The sequence below is a fragment of the Apaloderma vittatum genome, unplaced genomic scaffold, assembly GCF_000703405.1.
Source record: "Apaloderma vittatum isolate BGI_N311 unplaced genomic scaffold, ASM70340v1 scaffold20814, whole genome shotgun sequence".
NCBI lineage: Eukaryota > Metazoa > Chordata > Aves > Trogoniformes > Trogonidae > Apaloderma > Apaloderma vittatum.
In genome coordinates this window covers 40774-58323 of record NW_009712413.1, presented here as the reverse complement: position 1 = coordinate 58323, position 17550 = coordinate 40774, and the positions used below count along the sequence as shown (strand labels likewise).

Genomic DNA, 17550 nt, shown 5'->3' with positions numbered 1-17550 from the left:
AATAATAATAATAATCATAATAATAATAATAGAGATACACCAGTAATACAGGCCTGCCCAAATTGTACCAGTTAAGAAAGGAACCCCCAACATGATTGATACGATTATAAACACCTTGTATGACATAATGGCCTGTACAACAGACCTATAAAATGATAATTAAAAAAAAAAGATATTTCGACCAAAAAGAAAGAAGAAATCCCCTTCCTCTGTTTGCGCTGATAACCCACCTTAACTTGTCATTGTGACTGCTGGAAATGATAAGTAGTCCTTTCACTTTTTTTGTGTTTTTTGGTTTTTTTGTGTTTTTTGTGTTTTTTTTTTTTTACATTTTTGGTTAGAAAGTTCTCCGATCCATGAAGCGATCCTGAAAAGACAGTGTTTATTATAAAATTAGGCAAATGTCTGTCCCAGCTTTAAATCCTTCCTGTTTTGCTGTTGTTTTGTATATTTCTCCTTCTCTCCCTTGTCCCCAGCAACATGGTGAGAGGATGCCCATCACATTATCAGTTTATAGACCCCACTGGCAGCCAATCCCACCACACAGTGAAACAGGCTGCTAGCAGCACAGCTCAGCCCGGCTCACTGTGCCTTGGAGGCAGTAGTGGTGGTGGACGTGGCCCCGCTCGCGGAGGCCACAGTGAGGAGAGAGTTCTGGATGGACTCAGCTGAGGTGGAGGTGGCATGAAGGCTGGCGACTGGTCCAGAGGCCCCTGCGGAGGCTGCAGCTGCAGAGACCAAGCTAACCGGGTTGCTGGTGAGCAGAGAAAGGTTCTGAGGGTTCAGGAACAGAGGGGCAGTTACGATGTTAGGAGTACCTCCAGCATTGGCAAACACCAAGTTTCCAGTTGCATCCAGTGATGTTATTGGAAGGGAGCCACCAGATGCAAGAGCTAAAAAAGGGAAAATTGAGCAGGGAGGAGAGAACATTAGCGGTAAGCAGTAACGCAGAACATGCCTAAAAGTGACTGGTCTCCGCATTCTCCTTTCTCTGACAGGCGTGGCACCGCTAACGACAGGCATCTCATCACAGGTTGCTTTGTAAAAAAACAACTCCTTGTGAAGAGTGGACTAGACCTTGCAGATACTAGAACACCTCTGTTGTCTGCTCCTAAACTGATTCCATCAGGCCTTTCTCAGACCTCTAAGCGCAACACTGGTCCACGTTTCCTGCCACAGAAAGCCTGTATGTTCAGGCAACCTGTACTGGACGGGGTCGAGATGAGTGTTCACAAGAAACGGCAGCTATCACAACATGAAGGTCACGTCACCTTGAGTGTAACATTTCAAAAGCTGACATATAACCACTGTTACAACTGACTCTCACCAGTTGGCAGGGTTCAGTCTACCTTAGATTATGATCTCCTAAATTTGTCTGTGACAATTTACGAAACATCTTTTTCTTGTACCCTGGAAATCAGATTTGTTAAGCTAGTTTAGAGGATTTGAATTAGCTAGCTCTTTAGGCATTTGCACTACCTAATTTTACAGATGAGAAACTAATAACTGAGGAATAACTCTTGCTAAAGTCAGTGGGAATTTCTGGCTGTGTGGCACTTTCAAAAAAAATCTTTACTTGTTTGAATAACGATTTAAACTTTAGGAGGTAGGTTGTTTGTTGTGGCTTCCTTTAAATACATAGAAGAACAAGAATTTAGGATCAAGTCTTGCTTGGAAATGCCCTCCTAACAGACCTTAAAACAGCACAACTCTGCTCAAGCCTATACTTGAAGAGCTATAAAAATCAAATCTCTAATCTGCTGGAGATACATACCAGTGGGAGGAGGATAACAAAATACATTCCAGATCACGTTCAGTATCTTAAATGCCTCCTGTAAATCACTACAAGATCATACACAGTTCTAATCCCCTTTCTGAGGCTGCATCTGCTCTTATGTCTGTGATACACAAAATACGTTTATGCATTTAAATTTTGTAAAGCCCCCACTCCTATAACATTTATGTCCAGTGTTGAGGAGTTAATGTTCTTTGTTGACAGAGAAAAACAAAGCACGTAAACTGAAACTGTATGACAGAGAGGCATTAAAAGGAACACTACTGACCTTGAATAGTTGCCAGTGTACTGTTGCTCATCAGGGCTGGGCTGAGAGCACCACCTAATGTCCCTGGATTGAGACTGAGTAAGGCACCTCTGCAGGAAGCAAGATCGTCAAAGAAAAGACAAAGGGAAGTTACTTTTAAGAAATGGGTTTCAATGTTCAGAAGTACACCCCCATACATAACAAAAAAAAAAAAAAGAGAGAGAGAGAGGGTGGGAAAACCAGAGATTAAGGGCTAATTTTAGTTTATTTTAGTTTTTCCATCATAATGCCTTGAGTAGGCATTGCCTTTCAGCTGTGTTACTGACATGTCCGAAGTACCAGCACAGTAAATACATGACTTATATTGATTGCTGCAGTCAAATTTTCTTGTATTCTGGGGAAACTCCCACTCCTTAGAGAGCTATCATCATCTCCCATATTCAGATAAGATAGGAGTAAACGAAGAGGAACTGAAGAAACAGAGTCATCTCTCAGAGCAACATTTTTCAAACTAAAACTTCAACAATACATCATCATGCATCTTTTACAGCTTCTTGCTCATGATGAAGAAATGAATAGAGAGGCGTGAAATGGGTCTAGCCTAGCTCTCCATTTTATAATTAGTAGAACAGATTCTGTGATTCACTGGTAAGCTGCAGCTCTTAAGTCAAGCTCCACAGTGGGATGGATGACTTATCAAATAACAATATTGCTGCAACGCAGCTTTTCCATTTGTAAAATGAAAATAGCATTTGTGTACATCGATGGGAATGGCCAATTACCATCTGTAAGTCAACCTTGAGAATTTGAGATAAATGACACCAGAATCACTGAGCTACTAGAAAATAGTGATACGTAAAAGCAATTTATCCCAAGAATACTCCTTCCCTCTTTTGTCATCTCACCTAAAAGGGTGTGAAAAATTCATCCTTACCCAGCTGCAAACTGCGAGGATGCCATCAAGCCTGGGTTTAGTCCCGCTGCAGCAGCCATGGCAGCAAGACTTGCATTGGCAGGCAACTGTGCAGCTCCTTGTAATGCGGCAGGCGGCCCCCGGTAAGGGGGCAGCTGCCGCTGTTTGCAACCCTGATGCCGTTACCATCACCTGGCTGGTCCCAAGAGGGGAGGACAAGGGAGTGGAGGTTGTCTGTGTTGTGCTGGTCTCACTGGCACTGGATGCCTCTGAAGCGGAGGCTGAGGCAGAAGGGGAAGGACTCAGGGAGGGTGATGTCACTGCCGAAGAAGCTGGAGGTGCTGTTGAAATCACTGTTGCCGTGTTGTTGGAGGTGGTTTCTGTTGTGCCTGGAAGATTGACTCTGGTTAGATCAGTACAAAACACAGGTATGTCTGAACAGAAACCACTACCCACCTGGACCAAACTGCACATCCAACTGAAAGGGAGACACATACACATTTCTGTAGGACCAAGAAGCACCAAGAGTTGAAATGAGAAGCTCAAACTACAATGAAGTGACAACAAGAGGCCGAGGAGCTCTAGAAGCTAGCAATGGAATACAGCATATTTCATTTCAGCATCACCTGTGATTCTAATCCCAGAAAATGGTCACAAGGCCTGAAGTTTTCTAGTGGAGTAACAAGTAACAATGACAAGAATGTCCTCGGATACCAGTGACCAATACTGAATGACCTTCTGAAGAGTTTAGAAGGGGAAAATGGTAGAGGTTCATGTGGTGGCAAGAGAAATCAGCCCTTACCTGTGACTGACAGACTAGTTACAGCATGACTGGTCAGAGGGAGCACAGGATTGACAGTCAGAGTTGTAGCTGCACTGCTAGTCACAAGGCTTGGCGTGGTTGCCACCTGGAGGTCAAAAAAGAATACAGCTGCTCAACTGTTAAGCCACAAAGCTAGCTACTACTAGACGTCTTTCTTCCCATTCTCAGCTGAGGGAGTTATCATGGAAAATACTGCATATAAACTAACTTTTTTGTAATTCCATTACTTTATCATTCAGTGGACCAGTGACAGTGCCTTCTCTAATTACCAGCAATATTTTCATTCTTAATCATTCAGCATTTGAAGGAAAATATATCCATTACATCCACACTGTCTGAAGACTGCAAGTTAGCCCTCCCTCTCTGTCTCCCCTCAAGGGCTGCACCTCGTTTTAATAGAGTGACTCTGCACAGAGTTATCAAATACGTTATTTCTGCATGGTTTTTTTACTTGTTTAAATATCTTTTCAGCTCCAAATCTCTTTCTCTGATAAAATCATCGAAATACCCCAGCATTACCAAACGTATTTAGAGTAATGTGTTTATATGGATAAACAGAAAAACATTTCATTTTTACTCAACCACTCCATAAGCTCTACTTTGGTAAGTTTCCTTGTGCCAGAGGAAGGATCTCTGAATTTTAAAACATTCAAATGACATTAGCTCATTTTGCTTGCGGAAAGCTTATTACAAGAAAGCTACAATAAACTGAACACATTACAGATAAAAAACACAAAAGATATAAGGCTGGAGGAACTAGCTTGTGAGGAAATACAAAGAGAGAAAGGATTTGTTATGGAAAAGAAATGGTATGCAACAGTAATATTTGAAGGCTGTTCTACATCAATGAGAGAAATGAATCCTTTAGAATTGCCCAAGAGAACACAGCCAAGGCTATAGGGTAAAACCTTCCTCCTATCCTCTCTCTTACCTTAAGTTTATTATCAGAGAAATCTCTCTCATGCTGCGTATCCTTTTATAGGAAGTCAAATGCTTCGTGCATTTTAAACAAGACTGGGGGAACTGCGACAGATTTAAAAGCTTTCTGCCCATCTCAAAAAGCATATGAAACAAAAGAGAGCTAGATACATAGTACACTTCCCACTAACGCAGCCGAGACACTGTATCTGTCATCTGTCCACAGAACAGTTTAGGCCAAGGTCACAATCCAAATTTCAGGACAGTGAACGACCTAGAATTAATACAGCTACGTCGTGGTTGCAAAGACTGACTCTGGCCAGCACAAAAGCAGGCTGCCATCAAAAGGAGCACTCCGTTCCAACCCTGCTTCAGAGCCCTAGCACTTGTACAGCCAGGCTACCAGTCAGACTGGGTATCTAGCCAATACTGGAAATCCATCGTTGTTCCTCACGTGGCTAATTTGCAGTCAAACTAGTAAATTAAGCCCCATCATCCTACAGACACATAAACTGCAGAGCTGACATGAGGAATCAACAATGCACATAAGCCAATGAAGGCTACGAGGATGATGAAGGGTCTTGAAAAGAGAAGCCTGAGAGGGGACTCTATTAATGTATATAAATATCTGAGGAATGGGTGTCAAGAGGAAGGGGACAATCTCTTCTCAGTGGTGCCCAGCAATAGAACAAGGAATAATGGGTGTAAGTTAGAACACAGGAAGTTCCACCTCAACATGAGGAGAAACTTCTTTACCGTGAGGGTGACAGAGCACTGGCACAGGCTGCCCAGAGAGGTTGTGGAGGCTCCTTCTCTAGAGACTTTCAAAACCTGCCTGGACGTGTTCCTGTGTGGCTGCCCTAGGGGATCCTGCTCTGGCAGGGGGGTTGACTAGATGATCTCTAGAGCTCCCTTCCAACCCCAAACATTCTGTGATTCTATGAAGGCTGGAGGTACCAGGGTTGGAAGATCCATTTGAGTGGCAGCACAGTCTTAAGAGAAACTTAAAATAACTGCAAATGCTTAGTGAAACATCAACGAAAAAATGGAGGCTGTGGTTAACACCTCCATTTCTTACATACAACGACAGTTTATAATAAAAAGGAAATTAATGTAGGAAAGCTTAAGCTGCAGTCTGAGTAAACTTGCATAGTTACTAAAACACACTATCATAAACCTCATTATGTTCCGCTTTAGTGGCAAGGCATGCAACCTTGCTTTCCAATTGCAAAAAAAAAAAAAGACTAAGTAACATTTAACACACCCCTTCCCCTGGAACAAAAGGTTGCATGCACACATCCTGAGACAAGGATGAGGGGAAAGAATGACACATCACCAAAATTAATGGTTTAATGGAGTACTGGAAGATATTAGCTACTACAGTGATGAGGGTGGAATAAATACTACAAAAGGACAGCTACAGGCTACAGAAATTCCACCACATTCCTATTAGCATAGCTAGTATGAAATCTAATAGCTACTGTTCTATTTATGAAAACAGACCTCCATGGACATTGGTAGCAAAGGAGCTGAAGGAACCTTGATTCATGTGTTTTGTTACTCTTATTTTCATGAAGTTTGTGTTTACCTGAGGCAAATACAAGTGTGGGAAATTAATTACATGATTATTAGCTAAATTGTTCCTTTGTTCCATGTCTTTTTATATAAATCATTCCTGAATAAAAGTGACAACAATGGTATCGTTGGATTTGTGTGACTTAAGACTCTGAATGCTATGTTTTACTGCTGCTCATCTAGTTAGAAGAGCAGCCAAAACAAGAGGGGAGGGGTAGAGCTGTTAAGCAATTTTATTACTATTATTTTACAAAAAAAGTTTGGGCAAGAGAAAATCCAGATATAAACTGGAGCTGCTATCTGGAATTTGTTCAAAGCAATAACTCCAGATGCAAATTTGCTAGTCAGAATATTTACTCACAAGATGACTAAATAAAACATCCAAACCAAAGGCCCAACTAGCACTAGCCTGATTTGTAAGCATTCTCTCTCTTAGATAATATGCAAGTAGGGTATTTAAAATGCCAGTAAAATACAAATTTGTGAGAATGAGTCTGCTGTACAAAAAAGGTGTAGCATGTGCAACTTCCACAGTGAGCACAGTAGAACAGTCTCTTCAAGTGACTTCTGCCGACATAGTTTCTTGATTCTTACCAGTGAGGTTGGGCAAGGGAAAATTGCTTTGATGGGCGAGCTGCTGGTTCCACCACTGCTGGGTGGGTTAATCCTTTTCTCCTTCTGGCGCCGGTTACAGAACCAAACGCGGATCACCTCCTTCTCCATGTTTAGCTGGTCAGCTATCATGGTGATCTCATCCGAGGTAGGCTTTTGGTTCTGTGCAAAGGAGATGGGACATGAAAAGCTGTGAAATTACCTCAGAAGTTGTACATTATAGCTGCTTATTCACTGTGGAGAAATTTGGATGGGCCATTTACATGCAGAATCTGGTTAATGGTACAGTGGAGACAGACCATAACAGATACTTCTGCCCTCCATCTTCCTACTTATAAGAACATTTCTTAGCAAGCTGTGTACCCCAGAGACAAGTGATGAAGATTAAGCTCACATGCTTCTTTTTGAGAGAAGGGATCTGATCTGAAGGAGTTAATCCTTCAAGGAATTCTGGACCTAGATAAAGAAATTTTTCTTTTAGCATCTCTTGAAAAGGAATAGGATAGACTGACGATAGCAACAGCCAAATGAACCCCAAGTTACGTAGACCTGTAATGAAAGACAGGTAGATTGAATGGGCTACTTATGGAAGGTATCTACCCATGCAGCTGCACAAAGTGCTTAACATGAGTAACGTAAGGCTAGCTAAAAACCTCACATTATGTATATTTAGACTGTCACCCCACTTATCCACCCTCAGAAAGGGTAATCTTTTTTTCTTCTTTTTGAAGTGCAGAATACTCAGCTATGGGTCAGTATTTTGTAATGTGAAATCACAAAGTCAGTAAACTGCAAGAATCAGTGAGGTTTTTTTGAGGGGGTTTTGTGTTCACTTTTTTTTAAAGCAAAATAGACATTGATGCTTGCTTCTTGGCAGAGCCTTTGTATTCACCTTGTTTAGTACAAGCACTTTCCTAAATAGCTCAGTAACAGGTTCACTCTGATACATGTGATTATTAAACAAAATTTCTTCCTTTCTTTATAGGCTGAGCAGAGCAACAGGATCACTGACCTCCAGAAAACTCTTCTCTAAGGCCACACGTATGTTGGTCTCTATGCTGGTGCGTTTCTTCCTCCTACGGTTCACGCCTTCAATCCCCATCCCTGGAGAATTCAGGGCACTTGGGCTGGAGAGAGTTGAATCAGATGAGAGGTTTTCTGAAAAAAAGAAAGTACTATAAATCAGGAGATTTTATCTGAACACAGTACATTCTAATGCAAATGTTCTTCACTTGTGCAAGGTATGTTAAAACCCACAGCATTAATTGCTGTACTTGTAAATTACAGCATATACGTGAGACTTAAAAGGTACAAGTAATCCCAGAGGGCACTCTCTTCTTTATGCTACCACAGTATCCCTTTTCTAATACCTATACAAAAGCTTGTCCCCCTTATCTCATTCCATCTCACGCTTGCTTACTGCAAGTCGAAGTTTAAAGACAAAATGCAGTAACTGATTTCCATGGGCCACAGCTGTAAGCTACAGGCAACTACGAAAAAATCTGAGCAGCCTCAAATTTCTTTTATTTACTCTGCAATACGCTAGAGGAAGAGGAAGTTCAGAGCCAGCTTCACAGGGTTCAACCTCTTCTCTCTGGAGATCTTGGCCAATACTCAGCGCTGTGCAGTTCTACCAAACAGCCTACAAAGCTAGCAGCTCCTCCTCTTCAGCTTCACTACGGGTCCAGCTGCCAACCCCTAATCCTGTCTTTTTGGCTCCAGAGGTAAGACACTTGACCCCACTTTGTAGTAGAAAGTGCAAAATAACCAACAGGCAGGTTCCAGTAGAGAAATTAAACAAAATTATTAATTATGGCCAGAAATTCCTCACTGCACTGGAGTTTGTGGGTGATAAGCAGGCGTGAAAGTTCACAATGCCTAAGATCATTCTGGCAGGCTCAAATGGGCAAGTACATTCAGTTCACTATTTTCTAGATCTTCTTTTTCCCAGTAATGGCACCAGTCAATGTGTCGAAACCCCTTTCCACCCTGAAAATCCCATAGAACAAGCTGCCACAAGAAATTCTTCAGGACTCTAATGTAACATTAATGGAAGGGATTACTAGTATGCTTTTCCTGCCTGCTATTACCTAAAAGTGGCCTTTAAAGTAACCAGAACCTTTCTTCCAAAGATTTTCATGAAACTTTATCAGACCTAAAGACAATGGTTCCCACTTCCAGGCTGTGAAGGACTCTGATACTCTTTAGAGTCCTTAACTTCACAGATTCAAGTATTTCTCCAGGCTAGCAGGAAAAGTAAAGTATGATGTTTCCTGCAGCACTGGACTCATCCACTGTTGCTGGAAGGCGTGGGGACCACTGGCCTGTGGACTACAGCACTCAGTGTGAAGGTCTTTATGTTTCCTATCACAGATCTAGATTACTTAAAGATAACCCACGTCAGCACAATGACACTTCCTTGTTTCAACGCAGGACAAATTTTCAACACTGCATCAAATTACTTTTCAAAATTTCAGAGAATGCTCTAGGCACCAGCATAAAGCTCTCTTCATTTTGGTAAAAATAGGAAGGCAGACACCATCCCTGCCATCTGTTTAGCAGATCCAACAGTTTTATACTATGTACTGTTGTATACCTGGGGAAAAAAAAACCTGGCTGATAACACTCTTAAACACTTTCTATCCTAACACCTAGCACCACCATCCAAGCTCTTTTTGATGGTGATAAAAAAAAAAAGAAAACAAAAAATGAACACTACCAAGACTGGCATCACGAATAACTCCTACCCCAGGAAAAAAACCCCAACAATTCTGGAAGGAAAAAGCAAAATCTAACCCACAAAAAAACTCTTCCTATGGGGAGAAGGACAGTGTTTATACAGACCATTGGAGAGGTGAAAAGAACACACATAGGGGTGTGGGAGGAGATGAATGCAATAAGCTCTGCCTACTGAAACAACAAACCATGCAACCCTCTCTCTACAACACATCTGAAAAAGAAAGCTAGAAGAGGATTAGAAGTTATATGCATTGACATACATACATGAAGGAGGAAAACCATGACACATATTATACCTCACCCCATGCAATTATTCAGCTGGCTGCAGAACACAGTTCTGAAAGTTCATATCGGAACAATTTTGGATGCATACGGGCACACAAAAAGTGAAGTATGGACCCTTGCCCTATACCCTTATTTGGCCCATGGATGGTTACAAAGATGGGTGGCTTCATAAAACCTTAAAGGCACAAACGAAGCAGTTTTTCAGAGCTCTACTTATTTTGGTAGGCTGGTGAAGAAATACACAGACTCATTCACCTGCATCATTGAGCCACTTTTCCAGAAGCGGCTTTAACTTGCACATGTTCTTAAAGCTGAGGTTCAAGGCTTCAAAGCGAGAGATGGTAGTTTGGCTGAAGTCATTTCCATAGAGTTTGCCCATAGCGAGCCCAACATCACCCTGGACAAAGAAAGAGAAAACAGGGATTCACTAACATAGGCACTTCCAAAGCAAGGAAACCTGTCACATTCTTGTGTTCTCTTACTGACCCCACTGCTACATGGGATTTCAGTTTCACAGAAACTCGCTTGGTGCTACCAAGATTCATGCTAAAGCAAGTAATCACAAAGAACTGTAAAACCTCAGTCAGTTTAACCATGTAACTCTTTTCAATAAATGCCTGATGCTTTGTCTTCTTAGCATTACCAGTGAGCAGAACATTCCACTGAGTATTAACTTCTAATTTTTTTTCTTAGTTCTTTAAAACAAGTAAAGGCTGAGCTCTCTTTAGGAGCAGATTTAAGTATCTGCTTATTTCATACCAAAGAAGAAAAGTTCAAATAAGTAGAAATGCAGTGAAGTTATGTTCTCAAATTAGTAGAAAATATTATTGAAAAAATGTATGCAAACGTGTCACATTTAAAGAGATGCAAAAATATTCTTCTCTGAACTTTAGTATCTTTGGAGGTTCAAACCAAACTTTTCCCCACAGACAGACATCTCAAAGTGGAAAAGAAGTTGAACCATTTAAAATAATGATTAACTGTAGTCTTCACTATTACGCAACTGCCAAAAAGCTATCCAGGAGATTTACAGACAGATGATTGTCTCTTTACATCTGTCATTGCTTTTCCAAACTCAGTTTTAGCTAACTATCAGACATTCTGCTTATCCTTTGTGTGTGTGTGTGTGTGTATATGTAGTTTACAACTGGACATTCTTGCTTAAAAAAAACAATCAATCCATGATTGTGGCCATTAAAAACACCATCACGTTTTCCTGGTCTTGTTTTGAAGTCGGAAAGTCCTGCCCTTTAAAAAAAAGCAATTATTTTTTAAGTATGCTACTTGGTCTAAAGTAGTTTAATTTACATTTTTTACCCCCAATAAAGTATGAAAAGTCTAAAAGAAGAGACTGGAAAGCTTGAGCGTAGTTAGTGGAGTTTAATTGCAAGTGGGTTAGTTGGATTGTGCATAAAGCTTGTTTGCTTTCCTTGTAGATCAGATCCAAAACCACAGCTTGATACAAGTATACTAATAGCATGCAGAGTGGCCACATACAAGCGAGGAAGAAAACAACCTTCGGTAAGCTTAGCAAATTGTGCAGGTTGCGTAAAGAAAACAATTTCCTTCCTAGAAGAGGACCAGACCAACTGGTTTGTACGCCCTTCAATCAGAGGAAACACGCGGGAACCCACATACATACCCCTAGCCATATGCCAGGATTCCGTGCGTTTTAAAACTCATAAATCATTCCAAGAGAAGTAACATGGGTGCTCTACTGGGTTTATGAAGAGGAAAACCTGGCTACGTAAACCATTTTAGAGGTAAGTTGATTTACGACTTGGCAGGAAACAGTTATGAAATTTGCTCCAGTCCCCAACTAAATTTGATTCTGGTATTTATGTTGTTCTTACTAATATTTGCCACCTGATTTAAAATGAATAGTTAACCATTTCTTTGTCAATAGTTTTTAAAGCCAAAAAGGTGGCAGCATTTCTGCTGCAGGCAAAGGAATTTACATTCTGGGATGAGAGTTTTATGTATTGGGATGGGCCACTGAAAGGATGGATGGAACGGAGGATGAAGGCACTGTATACACACCTGATCTACACTGCAAGTCCAATGAAGCTCTGGTACTAACTGAAACTAAGGTACGTTGTTGTGTGTACTGGTCTGTTACGAAGCTCAGAAGGACTAGCAGAGGTAATATCTTTCACAGAATAACATTGTTTAAAATGTTCACTCACAGAGCTTGAATCTGCACTGACCAATTAGTCACATACCTGCAATAATGCTAAGATACAGTATGCTCATTGTGTCTCTGTACATCCAAACGTGGAGATATTTTTAAGGAAAACAATTAAACAAAAGGATTTAAATCCATCACCCACTTTTCAGGGTGGGAGAAGAGACAGAACTGCTGAAATTCAAAACCTGTTATATTGTTCACAAGACAGAATGTGGCAAGCGATTAGTTTGCAATGCAAACTAAATCTTATAATTATTTTTGAAAGACAGGAGAGGTGTGAGTCTGAAAAAGCTTACAGTACCACTGGAAATAAATTTCTTTTATCCTCTGAAAGGCACTCTATTTATCCAACTATAGGAAACTAAAGTAATAGGGTGTCTAATTATCATCCAATTATGCAATTAGGTAGAAGTTATTAGAATGGCCTAATTACACACATACAAACTCAGAGTAGGATAGGAATGATCAAATACAATTCTATCGCTTTCTCAAGATCCCCCTGCTTTAAGCTCAAATGCAAATACTGAAACGTAAGCCTGAGCAGTTGCGTTCATTTTTCCTCATCAAGAAAATTCACAACAGGGTCAATAAAGAAGGGTTAACTCGTAACTTAAAAAGTCTAGTTGAGCCTTTATAATCATCTCACAGCAGGGCAGATTAAACATAATAACTAAAGACCTACGTGAACCTCCTCAGTCATGCTACAAGGAAGCTATTGTATTTTACTCTATTCTGCTCTGCTCTATTCTAGCTTTTGTGTGTGTCCATCACTTGTATTTCTGTACCTCCCTCTAGCGGGAAGAAGGGAGGGAAGGAGGCACACACGCCAGCAAAATGCACTTCATTTTACTAAGAACATTCTGTTCTTGAGTTATAATTAAGATGCTGCCAGGAGCTTTCATTACAAACCAGCCCTGATTTTTCAAACATTTAGGACTTTGTCAGAAAAATAAATCTGACTTCAGCACATACTTTCAACTAGAGTAGATTTACCTACCCTGGGGAAGAACAAATCGCCTATGTTGGATTGACTGCTCTGAGCTCAGACTTTTAAATACTTGCTTTGATTTTTGCATGCTATTTCTTCTAGCAAAATCATGCCTATGCTTACCACAGACTCCTGCCAAAATTAATTGTTTACCTGGATAGATATTTTAATTTTGGGGGGGGGGGGGGAAATCATTTTGATATTAATAAGAAAGGACTTTTGGATTCAAGCAGAATTTCCCTTCAACAGAATAAGAGAACATAAAAATGCACTTTGTACTTTTAATTGTGCTCCTCATTTGACCATTTTCACTATGTTCGAGATTACTTTTCTTCTGCTCTATTGGTATTTCTGAGCTTTTAAGTAAACCAAAACAAACCACAACTGCAGTTCACTTCTGTAAGGAGAGAACTTCAAAGGTGACAGTCCTTTCAGGTTTTGTTTAGGAACTTTAGCAAAAGCATTAAATACAGAAATCATTGATGTTTAATAGGAAAATACGCTTGAGAGATAAAAACCCTTTGACATCCAAAGCAGCTCCACGGTTGCGAGATATTTTTTAAACACACAGAGCAGTTAATTGTGTTGTATGATTTTTGGAACTTTGTACTTCTGAAGGCAGCTTTAAAGCGCTTTGTCCTATTCATTTTACATCCTATAGAATGAATAGTGCACACGCAATGACATCTGGAGCTGGTAAATGCATGTACCTGCTGGGAAAATGGCTATGCTTTAAAACCAACAGGGAAGTAAGATGGATGTACGGCTTTTTCTCTTATTTCTAAGAAATCCCCTACATAAAGGCCAGAGCATAACCCTATTTAAGAAGGTTCTCCTAGGAAAAGGTGGAATTGTAGTCTCCCTCCAGACTTGAAAGATGAGACCTCAGATTCCACACTGGCAGGCACTAAGGTACGCAGCCTCACCTGAGTGAATCCAAGTTTGATCCGTCTTTGTTTGAAAGTCTTGGCAAACTGCTCAAGCTCCTCAAGGTCACTGGGCTCCTCCAAGCTGGGAGTGTCGATTCGCTTTGGTGTTGACTGGCTCTGTGGAAGTGACTGAATGGGGGTCGCCGCTATTGTGCGTGTTGGGGTTGCTGGCTATTAAGACAGAGAGCAAGGAAAAGATGACAATCAGACTCAAAAGAATAATCAGCAAAAATTAAATTCTAAAAAGGCATGTGAGGTTTCTGAGGGAAAGATCAATGAATTTGACATTTCCAGCAATCTGAAAGTTCCTCCGATTTATTTACATTCCTCACAAGAATGAACAATCACAATCCAGAAGACTGCATTAGTATGACAGCTTTTTAAAGGCTCTGTCAGAACCAATTAAAGAAAAGTAAGAGACGTTCAATGCAGCAGATAACCAAAAAGCTTTTGCTTGCCACAGAAGCTGCTCAAAAAAAGGTTGAACACTTTTACCTGATATAGTTCTATCATTTATAGACAGCTTGGCATTCATCCTCTTTTAATCATTTTGGAATTGAATTTCCTGCTTCTGTGAGGTGGCAGATTGTCATCAACCCAAAAGATTCAAGTCTCCTATTTAATCTTGGAACAGTGAGCACATATAGGTGCAGCAAACACGGCAAGTTTCCTCTAATGCCGTCCCTTGTGACTGACTCAACTTTTACAGTGAGAAAAAACTAGATTTACCTCTAACCCTTCTGTTGGTACTTGTAACAGTAAATATGAATATACTGGTGATACAAGAAATTAAGCAAAGCAACATGCAGAAAATAATTCCTTTAAGGCCACATTCTTCTTCTATATAGCAAGTTAATTTTTCAGGAAGTCCACACAAGGTACACTATTCCTGAACATCAGTGGCATACTAGAGCATTTTGGTATGTGGCAATACTAGGAATCTCAAAAAACCTGAGCATCATGGGAAATATTCACAGGCGAACAACATGTATTAAGATCTGGTATTGGTTCAGGCTTTAGGTGCAACAGAAACACTGGAAACATGTTTTGAGTGCATAACTCTACCTTCTTACATGCCATACATGAACTGAGATGCAGAGACAAATCATTTACTTTAGTTAAATTCTATTCAGTTTGGCTGAGGCTCTTAAGCAAAGTGATTTCATGCTTTTATGCACCATGCCCAGCTCTGAAACTACAGATTCCTTCAGGGCAAACTAGAATAGCCTCAAGTCTATGCAACACTACAGTACTATGCAAAGTCTATGCAAAGGTCTAGGAACGGCTGTTCTAAAAGAAATGGCCTACATATAGCTCAGTCTTTACATAGCTCCTTATGCTGTTTTTCTCCTGGGTTAGTGCAGTATTTTGCAGTGCAGAGCAGATGGTAGAGGGAGGTCAGGATCTATAATTCCATTACCTGAGAAATAATGTGATCATATATGATCTTTCTAGGATTGCAGATATAAAGGTTTTTCATATTAAACATAGTGAGTAATTACTGCAATATGTCTTTACTGACTTCACCCTGTTTATATAATTTATTTTCTCTTTATAGTTTTGATATATTTTTTTTTAATCCAAGTATAATCTCTAGTAGGGAGTCATGCTGCTAACCGAGGTATGAACTACAGAGGTGAGACTAATTCTATTTTCCACATGCTGCATGAAAAATACTATAGGTGGTATAATAGAAAATGCAGTTTTCTAAGACTCTGATAGACTCAGACTAAAAATTCTTATATGTAACCAAGTTGGCAGGAAGATGCGCTATGATATTACATGGTATTTGAGAAACAGCATGCAATCATGTAACTGAATTGCACAGTAAAACCCAGGGTGAAGCAAAACTAAATTTGCAGGCATGTACAACCTTAAAATTGCTTTTCTTACAGTCTGAAAGCTTAATCATAGAGCTTTAATATTTTAACATATATCTAACAGAGCATTTTAACGCACTTCTAACAATCTCTTCACTTTCATAGAAGCTAATCGGTAAGATTGGCAATGACTTAGCAATAATAGCAAGACAATTAGGCTACAGTAAAGACAGATTACCACAGGAATCTTTAGAAAAAAAAGACACGTGTCAGTAAGCATATTTCTGAGGTTTTTCTTAGGTAGCCCACACCTGGCTCCTCTGAATTTCATAAATTTGTAGATTGTTCAAGAAATCCTCACAAGAAATCAAACTATGGTCTAGCGTCACTAACTCAAGATATCAATTGGAATTTTCAGCTAAAATTAATAATTTAGAACATTAAATGCATGAAAAGAGGCACATTAGGGTGGAAACTGCAGAAGTGACGAAGTTACTGATACTTCAGTTCTACATTGAATCTACCTACAAAGACAAACTCACTATTATAGCTACAATATCTACTCTGCTAACTAATACAAAGGGTCCATTTGCTTGCAATAGTTTAAATCCCCTCAGAGCAACTCAGGAACTGCAGAAAGCCTGACCTGCGAGGCAAGGGTGATGCTTGGCTGAGACTGCAGGAGGTTGGCTTGGCTTTGCTGAGGTAGTTGCGTTAAGAGATTCTGCGCTTGCAGGAGACCTGGAGAGAGAAAAGGGTGGGTTTGGTTTGTCACCTAAGAAGACTAAAACATGAACTGAGGTAAAACAAGACTCTTGCCAAATACTGACAGTTACAAAAAAAATTGAGATGCAAGCCTTCACTTCATCCCTGCGTAGGTATCTTCTATTGGACTATTCTTTTGGACTTCTAAGTCCAAAATCCCCTTGCATATTCCCAGAGTATATACGGTGACAGAAGGCTGCAAGAGAGAAGTCTATACTAATCCCCTTTGCAGAAGGAGTTTGTAATGATCTACATTATTTCAGTTCTGCGTGCAGGAATCATTCATTCTCCCTTTCAGCTTTCAGCTTTGGGTTAAACCTCTTCCTATACCCAACAGCTGACCATGAATTAGGGATCCATCTGAAAATAAACAATTGAACAATAATCAGATCAAATTGAACAACTGTATGCTAATCAAAACTACAAATTTGCCCCCTCTTCCTTCTTCTCTGTATCACCCCATGCCAGCTGCCTAATAAGAAGGTAACTTTCTCTGTCAAATTTCAGCAGACCACACCCAAGACAAAACAAAGCTGGATAACTTCCTCCTAGCTGAACTACAGAAGGAATATCTTTTAGAAAAGTAATCAGAACTTAAAGCTTAGGTAAGATACTGAACACACACACAGAATAAATGCTACACTGAATATATGAAAACCCCTGCTGTTATGAAAGGGTGACAACATTAAAGAACAGTTAGGACTAATGCATCCAAAATATACAATATGCTGCCACTCTAAAAATAAATGATCTTACAGTCCACTATTTGTATGCATTATTAAATCTCTCAGGAAACTGAGATATATGCTTGCAGCTATATATTTTAACTAGAAGCTATCTGTTTGGGGGTTTTTTGCATTTCTAATGCTAAAAGTTATGTATCTTTAAGGGGTAAGAATCTCGACAAAAATATACCTACAGTTAGTTAACTCCTCAATTTTATTATGAAAAAA

The 17550-nt window shown here is 40.0% G+C and overlaps 1 protein-coding gene across 1 annotated transcript in view; it reads right to left on the bottom strand.

Annotated features, from left to right (window-relative positions):
• Positions 1-447: 447 nt before the first annotated feature.
• Positions 448-17550, bottom strand: part of LOC104272875 (POU domain, class 2, transcription factor 1-like) — a 48656-nt gene continuing 31553 nt past the window's right edge. Inside the window, 10 exon segments of the mRNA XM_009867980.1 lie at positions 448-893; positions 2064-2152; positions 2977-3107; positions 3109-3344; positions 3758-3863; positions 6866-7045; positions 7896-8041; positions 10163-10304; positions 14010-14183; positions 16479-16573. Coding sequence (XP_009866282.1) covers positions 583-893; positions 2064-2152; positions 2977-3107; positions 3109-3344; positions 3758-3863; positions 6866-7045; positions 7896-8041; positions 10163-10304; positions 14010-14183; positions 16479-16573 — 1610 coding nt within the window. The 3' untranslated portion in view covers positions 448-582.